Genomic DNA, 25,719 nt, shown 5'->3' with positions numbered 1-25,719 from the left:
CTCAGTAGAAGCAAAACAATTCAGCCCTAGACGTATGAAAGGACAAGAGAGCAAGAGTAATACATGCACTGCAGCAATACTGGGAAACCTGCATGTGGCATCTGATCAGAAAAATGGTTAATGAAACCACACTGACAAGAAAGCTCCTTGGAAGCCCTGCCTACGGTGGAGGAGGTTATCACAGCACTTAACCTTGTCTCTACTCCAGGCAGTGACCCTGACTACAGGGATGAGTCTGACCAAAGGCTCCTCTTGGCCTTGCTTTTTTGTCCTGAGGAAAAGGCTGGAGAACAGGAGGCTTCCCATTACGCACACAAGGGACTGGAAGACCAATCTGAAAGGCCAAGATTTGTTTTCCAACATAAAATACAAAAAATAAAATAGCACACACAAAAACCAAATAAAATTAGCAAAATTTAAAAAAAAAGAGAGAGGGGAAAAAAAAAAAAAAAATCACTGAAGCAGCTTTTCCTGGATTGATTTCAGCTCACGGGACCAAAGTTATTTCAAAGAAGCAATTAAGAGTTAGCATTGCACACACATAACCTTCTTGAAAAAAAAAAAAATCAAACCAAACCAAAAAACCCCCAAACAACGTGCTGATCTGGTTAGCTGTCCAAGCCAGAGCACACCTGCATATATCCAGTGTTTCCAAGCTTCCCTAGCTCTTACACTACTGCCAAGATTGCTGGTATTTTTAAGTAAGTCAAGCACTCACTAATTATTCTTTAGGTGGGAAAAGAATAATATGAGCAGAGGGAAGTACAGAAAAATATTTTACTGCAGAATCTTTGTGTTGCTTTAAGAGGGCTATGTCAACAACAACCAGCAGTTAAGAATACCCTGCTGCTCCACAGAGAATTTTCCAGTGAAGAAAAGAAGGCAGAATGACATTTCAACCCTCTAATTAAAATCACAAAGCATTGCAGACTATCAAAGCAATGCAGGTGTTGTGCTCATAAGGTACACAATTTGATCTCCACTTCATTTAATTACAAAGTCAATTTTACTGAAGTGGAGAAGGATTTTACACTACTATAGAGCCTCCAAAAAGCCAGAATTTAGCAGGTTTTCCCCTGAAATCTATTTCTTTTTTTTTTTATTTAAAAAAAAACTTTTGACGAGCATCTGTTGTAACGTCAAACTTTTTTATATATATCAGCTCCTTTTATCTTTTCTGTGTCCAATTCTGAGAGATTCCTGTGGGCTGAGTAGCATGGGACTTCATTTCAGGATAGCTTGTCCTGTAGCATACTACACTGTTCTCAGAAGTGGGAGCTTTTACATTCAGCAGAATACAAAGCCAATTGTAAAATGAAGCTGAAAATAAATAATTCAAGTAATCAAGCCACTCAGACATTTGGACAGGTCATGTAACACTGTGCCTCATGGCTCACAATCCACCCCAGCTAAAACAAAAGCTGCTTTAAGACATGGTCTGCACTTGCAAATGTTGGATCTGGCTTGGACTTCTTCATGCTAGTCAAGATCCCATTTGTTGAGAGTAATGAGACTGGGTACAGACAGGAGACATGGAAAGGGAAAATGAAGTATGAGGGATACATTTTCTATGAATCAGAGGTGTTCTTCTATGGCAATACTTTTTTTTTTTTTTTTTTCCCTTAAAGATATATAAATATACCTGCCCAGGATATGCTCCTGTGCAACTTCCCTTGACAACTGGACTGGTACATGGAAGAGAAAGAGGCCACTGCAAAGGGAAATCAAGTGAGCAGCTACATCAAAAGGAAGGAGAGACTATATGGAAAAAAAAATAAATTAAAAAGCACAGAGTTTAAAATGTAACCAAGAGCCTATTTTAAAATAAATAAATAAATAAAAAACAAAGGAAAGAACAAGCTGGGATAAGCTCACTAAATGCCAAAGGGATACTTCAAGGGTACAAGGTCTCAACATGAATAAGGAGGCATAAACACATTCAAACAATGCAGACTCGAACTGCTCTCTTTGAAGAATGCAGCTTTATGAGTTTCAGAAACAGAAAATCCTTAGTGATAGCCTAGCACACACAGGAAACCAGTCTGAGCTTTTCCTAAGCTACACACTTTTGGCAAAAGATCATTTTTAAACCCACAGAAGAGCCTGAAGAGTAGAAACATAGACAAAGACTCGCATAGTTTTAACCTCTGAAGAGGAAGAACAACATGCATATGACAGCCTGACAGCAAAACTTCTCCAAAGCCTTCACTCACCAGCCAAGTCTGGCAAGCCTACTGTCAAAGTTGTGTTAATAAGAATGTGGCCAAGATTATTTTCTCAGACTGCCACAGGAGTGGCATTCAGGTGCGTGCTTCTTCCAACTAATCACTTAGCACCTATATACCACAAATTCGTAGGAGTCAATAAAAGTGTTCATGGATAAGAATTTAAATTTTTTTAAAAGGTGATAATTTAATTTTGAGTCTAATTTTGTGTTTACACATTCTGAAATCCTAAAATCATATCCTGCCCTGCCTAAAACAAACCTGAAAACTAGCATTTTTACAGATCTCCAAACTATCCATACCATTGATGCCACCTCCCCAGAAAAGCCTTGTCTGCTGTTACCACTGCTCAGTTTTGATAGTGCTAGCAGTGCCGAGAGCCTCAATGTTGTTGATAAGAGCTCTGAGCAGGGATGATATAAAGCTTTAAAAATTTCAGCTGTCAATAAACACTAACCTCCCAACATTAACAGCTCTTTCAGAAGTCAACTAGCACCAAAGTAAATACAGTGAAAAGCCCTGGCCACTATCTTAAAATACAACCATTAAAAGAAACTCAAGGGATTCAACTGCATCAGTCTGAGGGCTAAGCAGTCCTTCCAAGAGGTGAACAAACCCGCAGCCAACAGGATTTGCATTCTGCTATCTCATGTTGCAAGAGACAGTGGCAACTAACTGACCATGGCTGGCAAGGTGCATAACGGGCCATTCTCCCAGGACCCTAGTGCTCTTAGTGCCCAACACAAACTCCCATACTGAAGACAAATGGAAATGGAAACGCTGCATGGGAAGATCCATCCACATGTGGGATGCCCAGATCAGCCCCAAACAAGTGGAAGAGGGAAAAGAACCATGCCTTTGTTCATTTTCATTTGGGAGACAGTTAGCATGAAACACATTACTCCTCCAAAGAAGCTCCATTACTCCTCTCTTCCTTCTCTTTAAGAGAGAGAGGCATTTTTCTGATGGAACATCAGAAGCAAGAAGGAAAGGAATTTTTTTATTGAAAACTTCTAGGGACAAGAACTGACTTCCCTTCCCATTGCTACGTTATTCCTCATGCTACTAACTTTACTGTTCTAGAAGATCTGCAGTAACTTCAACAGACTTTAAACAGGCTAGTGATAGCTATGGAGGACACGCTACTGGCTTGACATCTCTCACCTGTGTTGGAACGTTGGAGAAGTGATGGTTTGGCTGTCCCAGTGGCCAAGCTGGAGGAAGGGACAGAGAGGGATTTATATAGAGCCGTTTCTCGGTGTTCTTTAAAACGCTCTGCAGCCATGAGTGCATTGGAGAGTTCTTGCAGGGGCATATTGTTAATATCTGAAGAAAACGGACTGAGAGGGTTCTCCAGACTCATTAGCCAGCTTGTGTTACCTAGTAAGAGAAAATAAGGGAAGAGTATTAAGTACTCGTAACTCCAGAAAGTTTACAACTCACATCGAAAAAAGCTTTGGATTTTGTAAGTAAAAATCAAAACGGACCAAGTTCTCAGTTCTCCTGACATCTGGCAGAATCACTTGATTAATCTTCTATTTTCAGTAAGTAGCGGCCAGTGCTCTGTACTTCACCCCAAGCTCTTAAAAAAACACCCTTGGTAACTCATTACTACAGCAGATTTCCAAAAGGCATCCAAAACACTCAGGCATTTTAATTAATGATACCAGGTCACTTATTTTCTCATGAAGCAACTTTCAGCTGAAATAGACAATTCCCTGTTAGTGCTGTGTAACATATCAGTATTCAAGAATTTTGACTTTGAACATGTCATTACTCCTTCCCTAACAGCAGATACAACTATGCAGCTGCTCTAGCCATGAGCCTCATTGCTCTCGAATCAAACATGGGAAGCTAAAACACAGCACAGATTTTCAAGAAAGACCACAGAGCAATGTAAAAATGGGAAATGCAAAGTAGGGTTGATATTATCTGGGTCTATTTCTGTAACAGTACTCAATATACAAATTTAAGTCCTTGCTTCAATCTTTTCACAGGTCTTTTGTAGATTTAAAACACTAAAGAGTGATTTCAAAGAATCAAGTAACAGATGTATTAGTTTCAAGAGTCAGTAAGCAATAAAGAGATCCATTTGCAACTAAATATGGGTTTTTCTTCTACATTCAGATTCCAGTTTCTTAGCAAGTCAAAAGAGCTTATTCCACACTCAGGTAAAGATACCTGTGGGTCTGCGCACTAGGATTTCTGCCCATCCCTGGGTCAGCAGCGGGACATACGCAGCTAAGTTTGCTTTTTCTTTCTGCAGAGGTGTCTGTGGAGCAGGATTAGTCTTCTCTGATCGAGATGCAGGAGCAGGAGGACCCTGTGTCCCTTGGGAAGCCGAGCCACCAGGGAAATGGGAGGCTGAGCTGTCTAAGGCACCAACACGTAAGGCATGACCACCTAGCAAGACAGACACAAAACAGAACGGAGAGCCATGCTCAGTTAGCACTAAAAGTATCTCAGAAGTCTTTTAAGCTCCTCTAGCAGCTCCACGCACAATACTGAGGACCTAAGAGAACTTTACCTTCCATGTGTTTCTTACAAGCCGTGCAGTTAGATAAACATAGGTGATTCTCAACTGCAAGTGCTCACCAACGCTTTCCTGCAAGAAGCGGCAAGCAGGAGGAGCACCACCACTCCTGAGGCCATCAGCTGCTGCTACCTGCCCACTATTGAATATCAGACAGGTCCAGATTCTCAGATTAGTTTAGATATAGATCTCTTCAGTAGGTGCTTGGACACTTAAGCTTGCAACATGGACCCAGAAATGGCAGTAGGACTCCAGGATAGGAATTTACCAGACATGGATCGGACTCTGTTGCGAGAGCTTCTGCAAACCTGCTGCCCAGCTTGAGATTCCAGTTTTGCTGGAGCTTCCTTAGTTTGTCTCACTTGCAAAACAGGGTCTGAGCTGTGGAAAAAGAAGATATTGATGATATTGAGAGAGGAATCAGTCATGCTGGACAAATAAGACCGCCTACCTTCTGGTAAGAGGAAAACCTAAAAAGATGTGCTGTTAACAGTGGTTTAAGTGACTTTGTTAGGTGGAATTTTCTGGAAATGGGAGCAAAAATTACCTTGATTCTGTGCTGTTTTGGAGCTCTCCAGAGTCTAGGCCAAGCAGGGACCTTGTCCCTGTTCCAACGCTTGTAGTGATGGTCACTAGCTTGTTACCCACCAGCCATGTCTTTGTCCTTCCTCCAGCCAACAGAAACTCACCCACAGGAGACCTAGAAACACACTTGTGATGAACCCAGCTCAGACTGCAGAGCACAGAGCCTCCACAGGTGGCTCATTTCATGTAACTATGTAGGAGGTACTGCCCGCTTTCCTTCTTTATTTTTTTAACATACCCCCTGGTTCTCAACATACACATTATCCATCAGGATAAGGGATGAGTTGAATTTAGTATCAACTGATAGTAGTACTACTACTGGACAAACATTACAGAGTAGTCTAGTTCAGTCCCCAATACACATCACAGAGCAGAAGGGAATGAGCCTTGTCTGTGCTACGTGTGTCCTCCTGGTAAGGCCCAGCAAGAAAAGTAAATGCCCTCCATTTGAAGCCAGCTTTCTGTAGCAAAGACTGTGATCACCCAGCAAGGACACGGAGCAGAGCACTGCTCACAGACAGCATGCCTTCAAGGCATCTCCTTCTGGACAGTTCAAGGCTGAGGCAAAGGCTGGTTGGCTCCAGTGGACACCTCTCATCTAACCTCATATTTAGCCATGCCAGATTTTATCTGCGAGGAATGGCTTCAGAGCCTGGGTCTGCCAGAATCTCAAATGTGTCACGGTAATTTTCCCCTAATAAAGTGAAATATGCACCTCAAACAAAAACATCTCTCCCATGGTCACCGACTGACCCCTACCTCTTAGGCACTGCAGTGAAGTTTGAAAAGACGTATCGAGCCATCATATCCAGACAGGTCTCAGTGAGCTCCAGGTGGAGATTTTTTAAGTTGTCGTCAGCCTGAGCCATTGAATTTTCATCTGCAGAACCCAGGCTTGAACTAGTGATGGATGTTTGTATCCGACTAGAAGAGAATGTTTCCAACTGACAGATCACATTGCAAAATGCTTGTCCCTGTCACCCAAAAGACAGTGTGATTGCAGAACCACCTGCGATACATGCATGTGCCAGATCAGAGAGGTGGCCAGACATTAAACCCAGGACATAATAAAAATATTTTTGGATCAGCCTAATGTTGTCAGACTGAGAAACATTTAAATGTTTGTCAGCTGACTTGGCCAGGCCAGTGCTCTCTGATGTTGGTGGCCCATGGGCAAGTGCACCAAGCAAATAGCGAGTGGCAGCACCATGCTTTGAGTTCGCTAATGTATAGCGAGGGCAAGCGTCCCGTGACCTGCAGTTTCCCAGGCAACATGTTGCCCATGAGCCATACATTGGGGCACTCTAGACTTAACTTTACAACCCTGTGGTTTGGTTTTTTCTCTGTTGCATCCCTTTTGTATATTGATTTTTTCCCTCCAAATTCAATAGCTATGTAAAACCTAATTTAACTTGAAAGAGAAAAAAATTGCACTCTGAACAGGAAATTGGCACAAAAATAGAAAGCGACTCTGCCTTCAAATCACCCAAGTTAGCAACGCAATTTAAAACAACTGCAATAACAGGTTAGATTACAATATTTTATAAAGACGACTCCTTATGCCATCGTAATAGAAACTAAGCTGATGTACAGCTAAATTTTTTATGACGTGGCAACTTCTTTGGCATCATTAAGGGCAATTATCTGCACTTTTAGTTGCTACCATCTACAAATAAATACAAGTGAAGAAAATCACCCAACAGATTAATGGGGATATCTGAGAATGAAGTGCCAGAATTGATTCACAAATCAGTCACTTCAGCGTCTTTCCCCCAAATACCGTATAGTTATAGTCAAAAACAAAAACACAGAAAATAAAGTTCCACTGACAGCAATCCTTACAGATTAAGGCACAAACCTTCAGGTTCAAATTTTAAACCAACGCGTAATAGACAGCAGTTTAACACTCAAAGGAAGTGATCCAGAAATATGGTTTAAAAACTAGCATAAATTGTTTCATCTTTCATGTGAGCAAATCAACGTCTGCAATCAAAACTTGCTTTCTTTAGTCGTGAAAGCAACAGCGTCATATGGGCTGCACATACATTTCACTTCTCTACACAAAGACCAATTAAGGTTTTCAAGGCATCATGCTTTAGACCAGAATACTTCTGTCGGTTCCCTTTGCCTCAAAAAACAAATCCTAAACTGAGGCCAGAACTATGTGAGGAGGGCATGTATATAAGTTTGCAGAGTATCAAAAGCCTCTCCGGGGGAAAGTCACTGCTTAGAAGGCTGAAGGTTTAGTCAGTTTTAACCAGGACTCTCACTTGCACAGAATGCAACCTTTTTCTTTTTTTGTGTGTGTTTCTTTTTTTTTGGTGTTTTTGTTTGTTTCCCCCCCTTCACCATCTGTACTTCGAAAACAGAAATTTTTTGTTGCTAAAGCACCAGAGAATAGGGCAAAGTAACCATACACGACATAGGGTGTGTTGTGACAACCCAACAGCCGGCGTTGGGAAGCCATGGGATATCCATGATACTTTCCCAAAACCTTTGACTGTGGCTAAGGCCTGTTTTTGATTGCGGAGAAAAGTCATGCAAGCATCCCACATGCACATCCACCCTGCTTCCACCCACCCTTGCAGTAAAACTTCCAAGTGCTGAGCTGCTCTTGGATTTTCCCCACTTAAAGTGCCTCTACCTGCGGACCACATGTTCAGACACACTGATGCTGCGGGATCGGAAGGCATCAACTGCAGAGGATTCTTTCAGCTCTTTCACTGGAGGAGAGTTATTCAAGCCTTGCTTTGCATTTTTGGCTAGTCTTAAACTACTAGGTGGAGAAGCACCAAGCCCCAAAAGAGGTCACAGGAAGGGAGGAAATCATTGTAGGGATGTAGGTTGAAAGGTCACAGGTCACAGGGTCAATATTGGGGGATCCCGGAGGGTGATGTAAAATAAAACAAATGCCAAAAAAGGAAAACAAAAATTAAAATGTACAAACAAGCAGAGCTGAAAGCATTAAAAAGACAAACCACATTTTGAAAACAAGATTTTAAATGCGCTCCAAAACAAATGAAATTAGTACAAGTTAAAACAAAAAACTGATTGAAATGATAGTTGGAATACTGCGCTGTTAAACAAAGGCAAGAGCACCTGAATACTGATTTGGCACAAATTTCTCGATCCTGAGAAGTTTTATACAATTCAGCCACCTCTTGTGTTGCCCCAAGTCACCACTTCAGCACAGCTGAAAACCTGACTATTTCCACAGAGACCAGATACCAAAATGCTTTACTAATACCAAGCAGCGACACATTTTTCTAAGAGAGCCAGGAACGACTCGGCCATCTCTACCTCTGTGCCCAAATCTGAGCTTCTACCCTGAATCACAAAAACACCCAGGGCCAGTCAGAGGTGCCCTGAGCTCAGCTCTTGAGACACTGGGGGAGACTGATCCTTCAGACACGGCACGGATGGAAGGGCAAGAAGACAAACGTCCTCTTGGCTGTTGCTGACTGCGGGATGCTTTTCTGTCAAAGAAGCTATCTTATTTCAGGTGGCTCAAGGTAACCCACTTGACTTTCAACTGGAACAGAAAAGAAGGCAAGCTGTTACACAGTCGGGTGCCAACCACATGTGGGAGATGACAGCAATTAACATCTAAGAGGCACTTTAATTAGTCACAGCTGAGATGCATGCCTGGCTCAGTACTAATTTGGACATAACAGTTGAGCCAGCAGTTCCCATCCCCATATATAAAATGCAGATACTAATTTAACCCTTCTGGTTCTTTCTAAACATGATTTATTTGCTATCCTCCATTCAGTGAATTATTGCATTTCAGACAAATTCTGATGCCTCCAGGCATCTATTTGTCCTTCTCCTCACAACAACTTCTGACAGATCATTTTTGGCCACAAATGGAGATGTGACTGCAGAGAGCACAAGCACATAATCTGAGAGAATCACCTACACCAACATCATGCCATTCAGCAACCTTGGGAACCACTGGGATCTAGATTTCTTGGAACACTCGGCACCTCAGCTAGGACACAGAAATGCTTATCCTTTGGGCTTAAGGAGTGAAAACGAAGCACACAAGCTTCTCAAGCAAGGAAACAGATATCTGCTTGACGCTATTTCCTCTCATTTGGCCAGAATCCAAGCTCAGAGGGACTCAGAGGCTGTGGCATCCTGCCATTCTGGTGTTTTGGGTCGCTGCCCAAGTACAACCCACACTCCTTAGCAGAGATTTCTGTGGAAAGTGATCCAGCAGCATTAGCAAAAGCCTTTAGATACAGTAGTATTCCAACCTGGTAGAATTTAACAGGTTTTTGGGGAAAAAAAAAAAAAAAAAAAAGAGTAGTTGAAATTCTAATTTGAGAGACGAGTGTCAAAAGGCTTCTCTTCCAAGTTGCTGAATGAAAGAGGAGGAGATGGGAGAGATGAAACACACAACAGGGTTTACAGCTATAGCATTAGGGCAGGGATGGTGTTTCTTCATTGCAAGATACTCATTGAGCCTTGCAGTTAAAGTAGAGGCACTTTCCCCAGGGTTCAAATACCACTGTATGCTTACTGCACATTACCGCTGAAGCAAGTTAAGTGAACCAATTTAGGTAAGCCCTGCGGGTAAAAGGACACTAGGGAAGCCCTGAATGCCTTCCAAGGAATATTTCCCTATCCAGCAAACGTTACTTTGAAAGACTGTTGGCAAGATATGTTCTGATGTTAGGCTTTGCTTAAAACTCACATAATGGCTTCAAAATTCAAAGAAAGCATCAGGCCATCCAGATACACAGAAGGCAGCTGTCTGCCACCCATTCTACACTGACTTGACAGGTAACACTATGGAAAAACACAGCATTGGCTCTCTCACTTTATACAGGTTGCTAATCACAACAATTTCTCTAGCAATCATTTAAGTAGTCATTACAGATCAATTATCAAAAGGAGTTAACACTATCAATATGAACATGGTATTCTATTACTTTTAGTATTACCTTTCTCTTACTTCTAGTAGCGTTGTACTGACACACACCAATCTGAAAGAACTGCCTATTTTCAAAAATTAACAACTAAAAGCCCCACACCTTATTGCCAAGGCTTACCAGAACAGCCAGTGATGCTCTCGTATGTACTACAAGACTGTCAGCTTGGTTTGATTCCAGCTTCTTACCAACCTAAGTTTGTCTTTTACCAATCCCCTGACCTAAAGAGGTTTACTTTGCTTGCTTAAATGCACTGTCAGATTTTGGATAACTAGACCCAGCCTCCTTCAGAAAAACACAGGGAAGGGTGTGAGCACTAGAACAGGGAACACAAGACTCTGTGTTGTGTCCAACACAAGCTTGTGTTGGAGGCAAATACAATTTACCTTTTTGGCCTCTCATTCAGGCTTGTACTGCGAGCCCTGAAGCTATCCTTCTCAGGTGTATCGTCAAAGGAAAGGAGGACATTAGAGCGCAAACCCTGCCAATTGAGACAAACAGATAACAGTTTGAATGCCTAGGACGTGCAGCTGAAAGACTGTAACCATGGGCCGCAGCACAGGAACTCACAGTCAGTTTTGAGAAAGATACTGACAGGAAGCAATTCCTCTGAGGACAGGCTGAGGGAGCTGGAGGTGTTCAGCCTGGAGAAGAGAAGGCTCTGGGGAGACCCTACTGCAGCTGCCAGTGCTTAAAGGGGGCTTATAAGAAAGGTGGGAACAGACTTTTTAGCATGGCCTGTAGCAATAAGTAATTCTTATTACTGTAGGTGATGTGGGTAATGGCTTTACACTAAAAGAGGGCAGATTTAGACTGGATATAAGGAAGAAATTTTTCACAATGAGGGTGCTGAAACGCTGGCACGGGTTGTCCAGAGAGGTGGTAGATGCCCCATCCTTGGAAACATTCCAGGTCAAGTTGGACGAGGCTCTGAGCAACCTGATCTAGTGGAAGATGTCCCTGCTCCCTGAAGGGGGTTTGGACTAGGTGACTTTTAAAGGTCCCTTCCCACCCAAACTATTCTATGATTCTATAATTTTCTAGCTTCAAACAGAACCTTAAATTTCTCAAATCAGTTTTTAAGTCATCATGTTTATGATGTACTGTTTGATTCAGTACTTTCCATTACCTTTGTAATATAGGGGACAAAGTCCTTTCGGAAAGGAAGGCGACACCGAATGAACCACATAGCTATCACGTGATGGGCCAGGCAAACGATGTACTGGTTAAACCTAAAACAGCAGAAGGATGTCCACAGAGTTTAATGCTGCATTATGATGCCACTGTAGAACTGACAGAAGGACTTTTCAATCTGAGAAGCAGAACTGTTCCTTTACCTACTGCAAGTATAAAGAAAAGACCCACAAAAGTTCTGTTCAAGAAAAGCAGATCTTTTGTCCAACGTATGTCCCTTTTTCAGAAAAAACCCTGGAGATACCAGAATGAGCAATATCCCATAACTAACTGAGCCAAGTACTAAAAAAGAGAAGAATTTCTCATTCTCTTAATTTTACAGATGAAGAAGCAATACATTTGCTATGAACTTACTTGGAAGGGTTTGTGTATGGTAGGGAGATGGCGAACACACTGGCATACTGCTCTGCTGCAAAGTTCCTGTAGAGGTGAGGCAGCCTTGCCAGAGCTAAAACAGTTCAAGAACAAAACCAACACAGGTGGGGTCTGAACATGAACTATTCAATACCACAATTCAGTTTAATTTGAATTGTTTTGTTTCTTCTAAGTCATCAGCCGACATGGAAGTTAACATCATGGTGTAATTTCATGCTATTTAAGTTATAAGCAGCAAGGTGGAGAAAACAGTTTATATTTCCCATCACTGTATGGCTGCACTACACAAAGCATGTCTCTTTCTTCAGCGTGTGCAAGTGCTTTACATAGAAAAAACTAACAAACAATAGGTGATCAAACATTTATATCTTGAGGATGGTGCAAGGGCATCACCAACAAACAAGGAACCCCTACAATGCATTCCATTTAACTAATACAATCAAAATACCCATATTCAGTGCAAAAAATACATTTACAACTATAGAATATCAAAAGTAGAAGAACATTACAACTTACTTGAAAGAAATTCTAAGAGAGGGATCGCCATGTTGGCTGTAGCAGAAATGTGGGTTAATTTGACTATTAGGACAGGAAGTGCCTTTATGATGATGTCGGGCATCTCAACACTACAGACAGAGAGTGCCACAACGCACTGGTTTGCACAGCGATAAATAAGACCATGTTCCAGGCAATACACTATTTCACGCTAGGAGAGTAAAAAAGATGGGAAAGAGAAAACCTCTGATGTACCATCTCCTGCCTTCAGTCAGCATTTCAGAATGGCTTGCAAGGTATCGCTACTGCAAGGTCTGTATGATGTGCATGAATTCTAATCCAAAATGCACTAACACAGAACCCTAAATGATGTTGTATGTATTCGATGCCAAAATCTTAAGATGGGACTTTAATCAAGTACATTTTAGAAATTATTATTTACATTTCTGATTAAATAGAATTTTTACGTTTATCAGGGTCTTCCAGCAGAGGGTAAAGTCACTCAGTGACCTGCGAGGCGGGACACAGGTGTGGACGGAGAACAGTGAATCCAACTGACTGGACAGTTATTGCTGCACAAAGTTAGCAAAGTATTTTTTCACCTCTGACCCCACCCCAAATACAGCAAATGCAGCTTTTTCTAACAGAAAAGGGCAGTGTTACCCTGCACTTAACTCTCCCAATCAGCTAGTATGAGAAAATGCTCTACTATGCAAGCTCAGACCTCACCCCCTCCTCCTACTTTCCCCATACCTGTTTAGCTTTGTCCAGATAATTATGGTAAGATATTAATGCCGTCAGTACTGGAACTACAGCCAGATGCAAATCAGTGCGAGAAAAGCCTTCTGGGGTACCATGGAGCCTGTCAGTAGTCTTTTTGTCTGTGAGCTGATACATCACACAGCAAGTTAGAACACCTCACACTGAAAATACTCTCTAAAAGGCAGTAGACAGCTCCCTTTTCACATGTATGCATACATACATGGAAAAAGAACACGCATTATTACCTACTTCTGCACCTAAAACAACCCTCACAAAAAGGGAAGGTGTGTGGGGATTGACAGGCAGCATGCTAATCTTCACAATATTAGAATGAAAAACAAAATAAAAAATCAACCCCTTCCCCCACAACAAAACAACCACGTCTCAAGCAAACTAAGGATCCGGTGATTAAACTTTACCATGTAGCTCAGTGCAGAGGCCAGAAGGTCTATGTTACAAGGAGAGGTTAAAAATAGCACTTTGTAACGGAGGGATTCAGGTAATTTGTTGAGGACCAACTTCAACACCTTCCAGTCTGTCTCCTGGAAAGAAAGAAAAAGTTAAGGTGGAAAATACTTGTACAGTTTCAATTCAGTTTGAAGATAAGACCAATGAAGTTTCAGACAGCGTGCCGCTTCCTAGGCAGATGTATGTCTTGCCATGGTGGCTACATAAAAAGTGTCACTGAGCTGTCACAAGCGACTTCCTGTCTGTCATCCAGCATTAGATGCAGTATTGGCACCGCAAACCAGAACACAACTTGTACGCTGATCTGACTGAGCTCAAAAAGGCAGAGCCAGAATTCAATTCTCCTAGCACGAGTTAACTTCCAGAGCAAGACAACCCCTCAGCACATAACTATGTCCAATACAACACTAATGAACAATTTATATTTACAGTTTATTAGCAACTGAAACATCTATAAATTTTCAAAATACTTCAAAAACTTGCAGTAGGAGGGTTTCTTTTAGTTTCAAATGCCCTTTCAGAAGCAGGATGACTTATCTGATCATTGTCTAACACACACACTTTTTGCCCTTGTCTGTTGTGAAGCAGAGTACAATGAAAGCTTTGCTTAGCTTCTGAAGAGTTGAACCAGTGCTCCCACTGGTGGTTGCAAAGCTGCACAATTACACACAGATTCTGCCCAAGAAGGAGGATTTACGTATTGCTTTTCAGATGCTATTTAGATACTCTGGGATAGCATTCTCTAGCCAGCTGTTTTAAGTTGACATATTTCACATGAAGATGACAACTGTCATTAAGAGTGGACGTACTTGCTTCAAACACTGGAGAAGGACGCCAAAGACCATCGAGTATGGCAGATGCCCTATGCGAACGGTGGCATTCTGGGAAGGGATACTGGGACTTCCTGAAGGTGGAGAGAGCGTACCAGTAGGCTTCTTCTCAGAAGCCCTCTTCTCCGCTTCTCTACAACATGGAAAGGGAGAAAGATACATGTAATGTAAAATTCAAGATGAGAACAGCCTATTCATGTGACCTACAGTGCTACCCTATTTGGTAGCCAGTCTAATGACCAAACAACAATATAAATTGCATTTTCAATTAAAAAACACAGGATTGCCCAGTAGACCGATAGCAATGAGTCAGTCCAGTCAGGTTAAGGATTTTTCTACCCGGGCCCTTCGCAAATTTAGAAGGATATCTTTTGGGGTGTGTTACACAAGCAACTTCAGACCAAGCTATAAAATTAAATAGCCAGATTTGTACAAATCATTGAATCAAACCTCAGTGTGAAAATTGGTTTCAGGCAGGAACAGAAATTCCACATCTGAGATTGAGAGCTCTGTAGGTAAGTGGTTTGTAAGAACAATTCATCAATAAGTTATTAGTTGAGATCATCCTAAACGGTAACTATAGACTTGTCTAGCAGCTGATTCATCAGGATTTGGAAGATGTAGAAAAATTGCAGATTGCTACTGATGGACCATTAAGCTTGTGCAAAAATACCAAACAGTTTGGAAAACAGCTTTTGCTTAATGCAATGAGAAACCTACACAAAATCACATAGACAGTAAGGGCTGAACCTCACTGCTCCATCCTTGTTGGAAAGGCCAAGACGGTGGAGGGAGTCAGCTCGAAGCATCAGCAGGAAATCAAATACCTGTATTAGAGAAGACAGTGTAATCACTCAAAACCCAAGCCAGTGGAATAGTCTCCCACCTCCCCATGTGACACTTTTGCAAGTACAAAGGGATTTTTCATAAATGCTGTGGCTAGCTCTGTAGGAGGCATCACTTCTGGTGTTACAGTGCATATACATACTCCTATTAGCCAGGAAACATTTAATTCTATTTCTGACAAGCTCTAGAGCACACGTTCCCCACCTGCCACACAAGAATCCCAAAGACAGCATGCAGCTTTCAACCTGAAAGCATAGCTTACTGCTCATACCTGCAATCTGATGCTGCTAGCAACAGCAAGGCTGTACGCATATATATAATGGCGTTGGACATGGTGAATCAGCATCTCGTACACCCGCATTGCGTGGCTGGAGGGTAAGCTGTAGAGTTTTGTCTACAGAGGAACAGAAACACCAAAAGGCAGACTGACAGTTGTTATTCAGAAATGTGTATCTACACTGAGAAGTCAAGAAAAACACCGCAAAAACTTGCTCCTGAAAGCAAGACAAACAGATGGCTCTGGACAGAACCTCTGCAAAGACTCCAGAGCAACTCTGCCTGGCTCCAGAAGGGCACTGGCTGGAACAACCATCTCTTCACAACTGCTTAACCATATCTCAGGACACACTACCCAAACACAGCGGATCTATTCAAGGTTATGAACCACTCCCTTTCTGCTAGTTTATGTACACATCTGCCCTCCACACATGAAAATGTGCTCCTATTCATTGTACAATGGAAATTAAGAAAATAAAACATTTAGCAAATGTTCATACAGCACCCAAAAGCAAAAGGAATGGCCAAAACAAGAGTTAATATTTTAAATGGATAAAACAAAAGTGGGAATATTTAATAGTGGAAGAATGGTTATCTAAAAAGCAAAGTCCAGCAGAAGACTATTCTGAAGATGACGTGTTTAGTGCTTTGCAGCAATTACCTGAAGAATTATCAGAAGTCCGAGAACTGCTGTCTTGACATCCTCCAAAGAAGCTGAATACGATAGCAAGTCCCTCTCTTCCAGTTCAGAAGGAGATGAGAGAGAATGTGCAGCCACCTTTTTAAAAGAAAAGCAATACATGGTTTAAATCTGCAACACATCTTTTCTTTATTTCCATCCTGGAAGGTCAGGAAAGACTACAGCAAGTCATCCTTGCTGAAATTCTGCAAGCCCTGTCAGGTAGCTCGGATCTGCATTGATAGGGTTTGCAAAGCTCCCTTCCACTCTGCGTGCCAGACTTGCATCCCCCAAGAGCCTGCAGTTTTACAGCATCCCGCTGAGCCATGCGACTGGTAGGCTCCTCAGTCACAGTAAGAGGATCTGGCAAAAGATGTGGTGATGCTACTGACAGTTGACCAAACTCTGCCTCACCTTTTCTATGATATCAAGCAAGCTGTTAAAGTGATGTGTGTTGCAGCCTTCAGCCAGGTCTACGAGTAGCTGAGTGGCCAGTTTTCGGACTTGATGGTCTTTATCCTCTGGAATGTGAGCCAGCTGAGAGATCACAACCAAGTTTATCAGCTCTTCCTGCAAGAGGACAGACCTTAATAAGCCTTGACATTTTGCTGTCAGTTGTTCAATCAGCATGTTAGAGAGACAAATAATTACAAACAAAAGAACACTGATATTCCGATATCAGGCTTACTCCTCAACTGTTTGGTTCCTTGACCTTTCCTCTTCCACCCAATTAAGTATTTCTGTATGCCACCCCTCCAAATATTTATGCCTTTTGTTGAATTTGGATTCAATGCTTTGGTTTTTGCCTATCCTACACACTTGATAGCCCAGGCTCAAATAAACTGTTGACAAGGGATTTCTAGGGCTTCGGTTTTTTGAAAGAGAGAGGAAACATGCAACAGCATCATGTTTTCACAAGTCTTGAAGGAATCCAAGAAGAACCTCTGCCTCTTCCTGTCCTCTGACACTCTGGGTACGTTCCAAGGAGCTGAAGACATCCCCAGAGCTCTTCCGTAACTCCTGTCAGACAGCTTCCATCCTAGATTGCAATTAAACTGGAAGCACCAAGACAAGTCCACCTGCTCATGTCAGACTATGTCCGGACCTCATCATTTTACAAAGCTTTAAAATAAACTCTGCATCTCTCACATTGACTTCTCTTTCTTCCGAAACAAAGTGTATATGGAATTAATGACCTTAAAACAGGGAAGCAAATATGCGACGAGGCATGCCCTCAAAACACAGCAGCTCCCACTGCAAGTTGCATATATCTGTACCCAACCAGGACAATTAAAAGTTCCCCTACAAGCATCCTAAAGAAGCTTGTCTGTTCTGTGCAACAGTTCAAGCACAGTTCTGTGCATTCTTCAGTGGCAGAGACAGCCTGAAGCACACCATAAAACATGCCTCATCAAAGCCTTTCCCACCCACTTAAGATCTCACATGTGATCATCGGAAACAGATAAACACACACCTCATAGAACTGTCTGTTAATACTCAGGACAAAGGACAAGACATCCAGAACTTTAATACGAACAGCACTACGACTTTCGTTCCTGAAATGGGAAGAGCAAATTCAAGATGAATAAAATAAAGTTCCTGATATTTAGGCAAAGGGGTAGAGGAGAAAAGGAAAGTAAAACTAAAGTAAACTAAGAAACTTCGTAAGAGTTAGAACAATAACTGTTAAGAGGTCAGCTGAACCTTCAGTTAATGTCTCTACATACAAAATCAGATTCAAGAACAACTGGAAATGGGAATCCCATTTCAGCTTTTAACTACTTCTGGAGACCTGTAACTGCAGTTTTCCCATTTACAATCCAAGCTAGGAAGCACATGTTAGAAAAACAAGTGCTCTGGTGAGTAAATTTAAAACCAAACATATGGCACTGAGGAAGAGTTGCTCTTTGGCAGCATTTCACAGCTCAGGCAGAAGTTTGTTACTGCTATATGTTGATATTTTAAAGCACAAGAACACTTCTAGGAGTAGCAAATCAAAAACAGATATTACTTTAACACTGGATAACCATATGCAATTCTGATGCTTAACAGGAAAGTCTTGTTTGGTGTCAGAACCACAAAGTGCTGTGGAGTGGAACACATAACTGCCTAAGCTAATTGGAATCCAATGGAAATAAAGAGAAAAAAATGAGGAAGCATAAATAACTCAGTGGAAAGTTTTTCTTCTGTTAAACAAAATCCTTTAACGTACTGTGCTCTGAAACTACCATACTTCTTAGAAGTCATTTACTAACATTAGAATTTCAGAAAGAAAAATTATCTAACATGAAAAGGTGGTAAGAAACATTTGAAAGTGCTTTGTATTCACAAAGTTATGATTTCATACCTGAAGAATCTCTCCATTAACATCTGCAGGTTGTGAATCCAGCCATCTTTGGCAGGATGAATGGATTGAGCTCTGTATGTTATCAAGTTTAATACAGAAGATTCCTTTCACGGAAAGATCAAGAACTTTTTTTAGTGTATAAGCAAATACAATATATCCATTTCTCCCCGCCCCCAAGAACAAGGCTTATAAAAGTCCTTGCTGTGATTTTCTGACCACTTACTATTTTAGGACACCCAACTGTCAACTCTCTTGAGTAACAAAACAGTTTCAACTGGCAATAAAGGAAGACGATAACAGAGAAATTCTTACTGGTCTCTGATCAGCACATCTTTCCACCAGCTCAAAAAACCTCTCTTCAGAGCCATGGAATTCATTCTGGTCACAGAGTTCTTCTACTGTAGTCAAAAGATCATGTACAATGGACTTAAGCTCTTGGCTCTCCAGACTCTGAAACAGAGACAAAAACATTCCTAAAAGACTTCTACCTTACCAGAAAGGGCTAACTTTTAAATACAAACAGAAAACTCAGTTGAGAAGCACAGTATTGAGAATTGGGCTAAACCTTCATTCAGCTTCAAAGTTCACTAGAGTGTACAAACAGGAGATCAATTTGCAAAAACGCTTATGGCAAGCTCTTTTGATTGAAAGCACATCAAGATAGGCCCAACACTTACCTGCAGCTGCTGCAGTAATCGCTCCATGATGTCCAAAAGGATATCCCACGTTACAGCTTGCAGCTCCTTCCCATACTTCTTTATTAGACGTGTTATGGACAGAACTATTTCATAAGATACAACTGCATTGGGACATGTCATGGCCTGGAATACAAAGCAGTTCAGCCAGTTAACAACTGGAAAGCAGTGATCAGTAATCCTCTTAAATTCAAATGAAACATGCCTTACTCGTTAGGAACTTAGCCTGAAGGTCTGAGATAAATATATTCAAGTCTACACACACAAAGAGCAATGCAAAGAACCATTTTATAAAGTGCAGTTATGCACTCTTGCAAGGAGCTGTAGATCAGTGTCAAATACAGCCCCATCTTAAGAGCAGACACATGAGGTTAAAGCTAGTAATTCCTGCTTGATGCACGTGGATGAGAAAATTTTAAGAGAGCTCTGCGGCTGTCCCTGAAGATACCACCTTTCACTTTTTGTACCACACACTGGAAGGAGTGAAAGTTTTTGCTTTGTTTTTATTTTTTAACCTAAAGTACCCACAATGTAGATATTTGATAAAAAGAATTCAGATTTCGCTTTTCTGGCCAACAAAGATATTCCAGAAGGAGGCCTCAGTTTCCAAGTTAAATCCTCTGTTGTTTTATTGCTTCCCCATGCTTCACCCCACACCCAGCTGCTGTCTCTCATCTTTCAGGTACACAAAGATCCCTTTCATGTAGGGGACCACATTTTTGTTCTAGATTTGTAAAGGTCCAGATGTATACCTGATTAAAAAGTTCCTTCAGCATCCCATCCTACCTTGAGGAATGAAGGCAGCACTGAAGTTGGGGAATTCTTGAGTGAGTTAAGGCGATGAGCACCCCACAGAGCCATCCCAACAAAGAACACAGCTCCTCTCAGCAGCGCTGCATCTGCCATGTAAGCTCTAAGAACAGATGGAAGGAAAGTCTTAGACCATGCTACACTTATTTTAGCATACAAGAGTCAATAGGAATATACACTGTCACAACAGTAATTCCCAACTGTCATACATCAGAGCCTTGCACAGCAATTTACAAACATTAAAAGCAGAAAATCATTTAATGCAACTTTAAGCAAAGGAAAATCAAATTCAGAAAAGCCAAAAAATCAGCACTGCAGTAGTATAATTAGGAAGGGAAATCACTTCTAAGCACCAGAACCTTCAGCTTGTTCTACTGAGGTCAGTGACTACCTATCTATCTCAATGGGACCTCTAGGGAATTCCTTGGGTTTTGCTCTTTACCGGTCTTCCATGATCCTGCACATGTTGTAGATGGCACTGTGTCCCAAATGAGTTCCCAAAAGGTTGCGCATAAGCTGCAAATTCAAAGAGAACACTTAAATATCCGATTGTTAAAACGTTTATTAGCCTAAATATGCAGTTAGCTGGCCCTGCTTATGGTAAGTAAATGTGTCCAGCCATTTCCATGCAACAACAGAAGCCTGTCACATCAGCTGAGAGGAAACTATGGGTAAATTCTACGGACATGAGGACTTACACTAATAATGTGCTAATTTTTTAATACTTGAAACGATTTTTAATTTACTCTTAAAACCAAACTGAAATGTATGGCAGATGTGCACAGGCACCTCTGACACTTTATCTATGAGGTCAAAACAGTGAAGTTAAAAAAAGAAAACTACAAGAAAGTTCTGACCTTCCAGCATGGCTCGCAGAGCTCCTTCACGTTGATGGTACGGCACAAAGTGATGATAAATACCGGGAGGTTCTCTGATGGCAGACAATTATAGCAAACAACTGCATCTAGGACTTGCAAGGAAATCTTTGGGAAAGAGAAAGACAAAACGGTTATATACTTCTCTACAAATAAAGCAGGTCAAATGCTAACCTGGCAGACCCAGGAAATCTTCCAGAAGTCAAAAGGGATACAGATATGTCTTTTTTTTTTTAAATCATTGCAAGATGGAAAGTGAACCATAAAAAGCACTGCTGAAAAACTGATTCACTTGTCAAATTTATCATTGCTCTGTTTTAGAATAAAATTATTATTGGTGTATGAGATCCAATGGCTTACAAATTCTTCATAACATTGCATTAGCTCTCTTGTAAGATGAGAATAAACTGAGAGTCTGATGATCTCACTTTGTAAAAGCTACAGTTTCAAATAATTTCAAAGAACTCTAAAGTACCAAGAGCGACTTAAATTACTGACCTCTATGTCCACAGATGATGAAGTCTGAATGCACAAGAGGCATATCTTGCTGTTAGGAAAGAACATTTAATTGTAATTCTTTACTTGACACGATTTTAGGCAAATTACAAAGAGACAAAAGAGACAAGTAAATTGGCACGTTATTTTACTCATCATTCCCCTTACTGTGGCATTGTTGTTAACATTCCTAGAGACACTGAACACTACAACCTCTTTATAAAGTTAGCTTAAAGTTGCACTTAAATGCAGCTCACTATGCCTGCACTAATACAACAAGCAGAAACCCTCTGTGAGACTAAGCAAAGCAATCAGGTCCATCACATGAAATGGGGAAAGCACATGCAGTTAAACCAAAACTGATCTCAACATTGTAAGAACTGAAAAATCAAGTATTTGCCAGAAATGTCAGGTATGACCTGGAATGAAACAGATCCAGATCGAATGAATAAGATTCCACTTATCTGTATATTGATCTGCAACTTTCTCCTTTAATTTACCAAGAATAAGCATGTAGGAGTTAAAAAAATCCAACTTACTGGACCATGTCAGCTACATAGTCTTCCAGATAGCAGCTATTGAATTTAACCAGGTTCACTAAAACCAGAAGGAACTCAGAAGACAAACCAACATCCATCCACTGTAGTACAAAGTCAGCTGAAGAAGGAAAACAAATTGTTACAATATGCTTTCTACCCAGAAGGGTTACCGCTACCTTTTTCTCGTATCACTGAATGCCTGTGTCCCTGGACTTATTCTCACCAAATTGAAGAGGAGTAGAGACAGTACTCACCTAACTCTTCTTCTAAGTAGGTGATGTATCGTCCATTCTCTGTGAGAGCCTTGAACACTTCAAGCCGTTCATGCAAGTCTTCATTGGAGGGATAGTCCTTTATAACCTTAAAAAAATGTGCTCTGAGGATCCCTAATCTTTCACCCTTCAAAAAAAAAGAAAAAGAGGGGAGGGGAATAATGGTGTCACCAATGATAAAAGACAGTTAAGGCCTGGACCTTATCAAGGTCTGTAACAGTAATCTTTACAGTTGAAATTATTTTCTTTTCCTACGGACTCTGAAAATCTCCTGAAAATACCTCCAACCTCTACTGGCTACTGACAATGGCTCAGGTCTTCTCAATCTGTTATATCAGCACTCAGGGCTGGAGGCATTTTGTCCAGCAACACACAGACAGCATCCAATACACAAGGTAATCCATAGAAACTGCAACTGAGAGTGCTGCCAGTAGAGCATTAAAAAAAAAAAAAACAAAAAACAAACAAGCCAACAAACGAGATTCAATGCTTATTCTTTTCATAAGCATCTACTCCTACTTTTTTAGAACACTGAAAACTAGAACTTTGGTCTGATACAGTCTTAAGTTTGTACAGCACACTGTGAAATCTGAAGAATTCATAGTATGCTTAACTTGGCCAGGCTAGAAAAGTATCTCATACAGAACTTTTTGCATACTTGACATGCTGAAACATCAAAACCAGCCGCAGACCACGACTAATAGGTCTGGGCAAAGACCATATAAAAATTGCTGTACTATGCTGAACTCATCCCAAAGTATTTCCTCTTTTTCAAGAATATTGCCCCAAAACAGAAGTTTTCTACGAGTTGTATGAAAAGTTTTTCTATGAAGTCAAAGCAAGACTTCAATTTAAATGCTTCCTCTTCCCATTTACTAGGCACAATCAAAATACGAAACATGGAAAGTTGTAGAGAAGAGCCACCCAAGATTTTTCATGTTCATACTCCACTCAAACTCTAGTTTAACTGTAGTGTTTCTTCTACAGTTTGTTTTCACCTGTCCTTGAACGATTGACTTTAGCAGATGAAGAACGGCATGCCTGGCTTCAATGGGGCGCTCTGGCTGGAGCATGTCAGCTACCACTTTCCAAATTGCTTCCACTGCATGCTGAAAACAAACACAGGAGTCAGGCAGTAGTAGGGAAGTTAAACTTCTGGGATCTTTACCCAGTAAGCCAGTCATTAATCACGTCAAGTTAACGAACAAGATCTCCAGGGATTTCATGTCCAGAGTTCTCTTTGCTGAGGGACACTCTCACCTGCCTGGTCATAAGCTCAGATGAACCATATGAGAGACACCAAATCCCATCCTACGTGACAACTTGCACCCCAGTAACTGAAGTTCTTCATTCACACACTTACTTCAGTGTGAATATTTGTGCAGAAACTTTCACCCAAATGCAAGATGAGTTTAAAACCCATTTGAGGTTGCTTACTAACAAGACTGAAGGAGTTAGCCAACACCTTCTCTACAGGATTAACATCATTTTCCATGAGCTGTCCTGAACAGGCCTGAATATTCACAGCATTGTCCTTCCATTCAGTTCAGGAACCCGCCAGCTACGTCCACTCTGCTCTGCAGTTGGTAGACTGGACAACACTATTTCCTTGGCATGCAAGCCATTCTTTTACAGGTTTGGACAGCACAAAATTGCTTCTGGGATAAGCAATTTTAAAAGGCATTCTAAACTACAGGAGCCTCTTATGATAGCTTAAGAGCTGTTGCTTAAATTTTCATCCTTCCAATATTCACTGAACACTTTAAAACTTACCTCTTCGATTTTTTTTGTTTTTGCCACTTCACAAATTTGACTGATTGCTCGTATCCTATTACTTAATCCACATTCTATGCTCAGTTCCTGGAAAGAAATGTAGAAATAAGCTAACAGTTTATCTTACTAGAAACACTTATCCATTTCGCAAAGGGGATCATGAACCACTGAAAAATAAATTACACATTTGTCCAGAATGATCTAACCATTAGTCACCAGTGGAGCTTTTCAGGAATTTCTCCACAAACTTTTTTCCATTAGCAAATGATTTGTCAAAACTAGAACTTTCACAGAACTGGAGCCAAGCAGCTTTTCACCTCCAGGACCGAACACCTCATTTTCTTCAGAAAAGTTAGTAACTTGCTGGCTGTGGTGCTCGCCCGTTCATGGGAAAAAGGCACAGAAAGGAGGGACATTACGTCCGGTTCCCCCGCCTTCCAAGACAGGAGGGGATTCTGGTCTCCTCCCTTTTATGTGTTTTCCTCCCTGTGTACCAACTATTCTGCTTACAGACTTGCTGTACCAATTACTAGATTTTTTTTTTTTAATTTTCAAAAAAACATAAGGTTTTTGTGAAATAGAAACAGTTTCCAACTTGTGCTAACTGCCACCACATAAACATCATCAAGTTCAGACTACAAAAAAAGAGCAACATATTTTGAGGAAATACCCTGTAACCCAACATAAGACAACACCATCCTATCAAGTATCTCAAAAGTATTCAAACACTGAATAAGTAAAATGCTGTAACTTCAAAGCAGGTGAGTTTTACATCCACTTCATCTAGATGTATCCATTACATCCATTTCACTAGAGAATGAATTGAGACATAAGGTAAAAGGGCATGATCAGAGAGGGAATGAATGTCAAAACAGAAAGGAGAATAAGCAAGCCCTCCTTCCAATCCTCTCAGCTCTGGTAATCCAGTCACTATCCCCACCTTTACTATGGTCAGTTCTCACACCTTGAGTATTTCTGCAGTGATGATAAACTCTGTCTGCTTGCCCTCCGACGACTTTGAACTTCCCCGGGATGTTCCCAGCCCAAGGAGATTCCTGAACTTCTCCTTCAGTCCAGAATCCTTGCTCTGAGGCTTTGCCATTGCTGACAAGCAAGCAGCGCTGAGCCCCTGCAAATACAGAACAGGGTTTCTGTTAAGGGAGGCCCAAGGAGAATCTTTATGCAGGAAAACACCAGTAACAGCCATCACAACGTGGCTTTTAGAAACAGCTCTGGTGTCTCAAGCCATTTCAAACAAGGGAGAACCCCGACACTGAGGATGAAACAGCAAGGAGCCTGCATACATGAGGAGCCTGTGCTGCTCCTGTCTTCAGCACCCACATCCTGCACCCAAGGAATGGCGAGCTCGGGGTTACCATTTTCTGGGAGCTCTGAATGCCCAGCACCATCACAGCCCACACAGAGCAACCATCATTTTAAAACGGCAGAGCTGATTTTTCAAGTATAAACACGCACACACTTTTTGGTGGGTATGAGCCAAAGTATTTGTTCCCAGACCAAAAGCAACGGACAAGCACACAGCACTGTAAAGTATATGTAGATGTGAGGAAGGACTTACGAATCTGAGTGTCTGAACATCCAAATGCTGGATGGCAAGGAGGAAGAGGGGGAGTGAGAACAAGCACACCCGTGACAGCAAGGGCACATCGACAGCAACACCCTTCAGAAACTGCCTCTCTCCCCAGCC

General features: G+C 41.3%; 1 protein-coding gene across 1 annotated transcript in view; it reads right to left on the bottom strand.

Moving 5' to 3' along the window:
- Positions 1-25,113, bottom strand: part of TSC2 (tuberous sclerosis 2) — a 31,959-nt gene extending 6,846 nt beyond the window's left edge. Inside the window, 31 exon segments of the mRNA XM_010292265.1 lie at positions 1,643-1,711; positions 3,390-3,605; positions 4,407-4,628; positions 5,027-5,139; positions 5,306-5,458; positions 6,103-6,267; positions 7,988-8,116; positions 10,667-10,761; positions 11,410-11,512; positions 11,829-11,922; positions 12,366-12,555; positions 13,098-13,232; positions 13,526-13,648; positions 14,384-14,537; positions 15,125-15,231; positions 15,522-15,644; positions 16,188-16,304; positions 16,620-16,775; positions 17,680-17,761; positions 18,553-18,656; positions 18,865-19,002; positions 19,230-19,373; positions 20,034-20,160; positions 20,500-20,573; positions 20,915-21,040; positions 21,431-21,475; positions 21,963-22,084; positions 22,221-22,365; positions 23,237-23,347; positions 24,012-24,098; positions 24,976-25,113. Of these exon segments, the coding sequence (XP_010290567.1) occupies positions 1,643-1,711; positions 3,390-3,605; positions 4,407-4,628; positions 5,027-5,139; positions 5,306-5,458; positions 6,103-6,267; positions 7,988-8,116; positions 10,667-10,761; positions 11,410-11,512; positions 11,829-11,922; positions 12,366-12,555; positions 13,098-13,232; positions 13,526-13,648; positions 14,384-14,537; positions 15,125-15,231; positions 15,522-15,644; positions 16,188-16,304; positions 16,620-16,775; positions 17,680-17,761; positions 18,553-18,656; positions 18,865-19,002; positions 19,230-19,373; positions 20,034-20,160; positions 20,500-20,573; positions 20,915-21,040; positions 21,431-21,475; positions 21,963-22,084; positions 22,221-22,365; positions 23,237-23,347; positions 24,012-24,098; positions 24,976-25,113 (3,907 nt within the window).
- Positions 25,114-25,719: the final 606 nt, after the last annotated feature.

The sequence above is a fragment of the Phaethon lepturus genome, unplaced genomic scaffold, assembly GCF_000687285.1.
Source record: "Phaethon lepturus isolate BGI_N335 unplaced genomic scaffold, ASM68728v1 scaffold19248, whole genome shotgun sequence".
In the NCBI taxonomy this organism is placed as follows: Eukaryota; Metazoa; Chordata; class Aves; order Phaethontiformes; family Phaethontidae; genus Phaethon; species Phaethon lepturus.
This window is presented reverse-complemented; position numbering and strand designations above follow the sequence as displayed.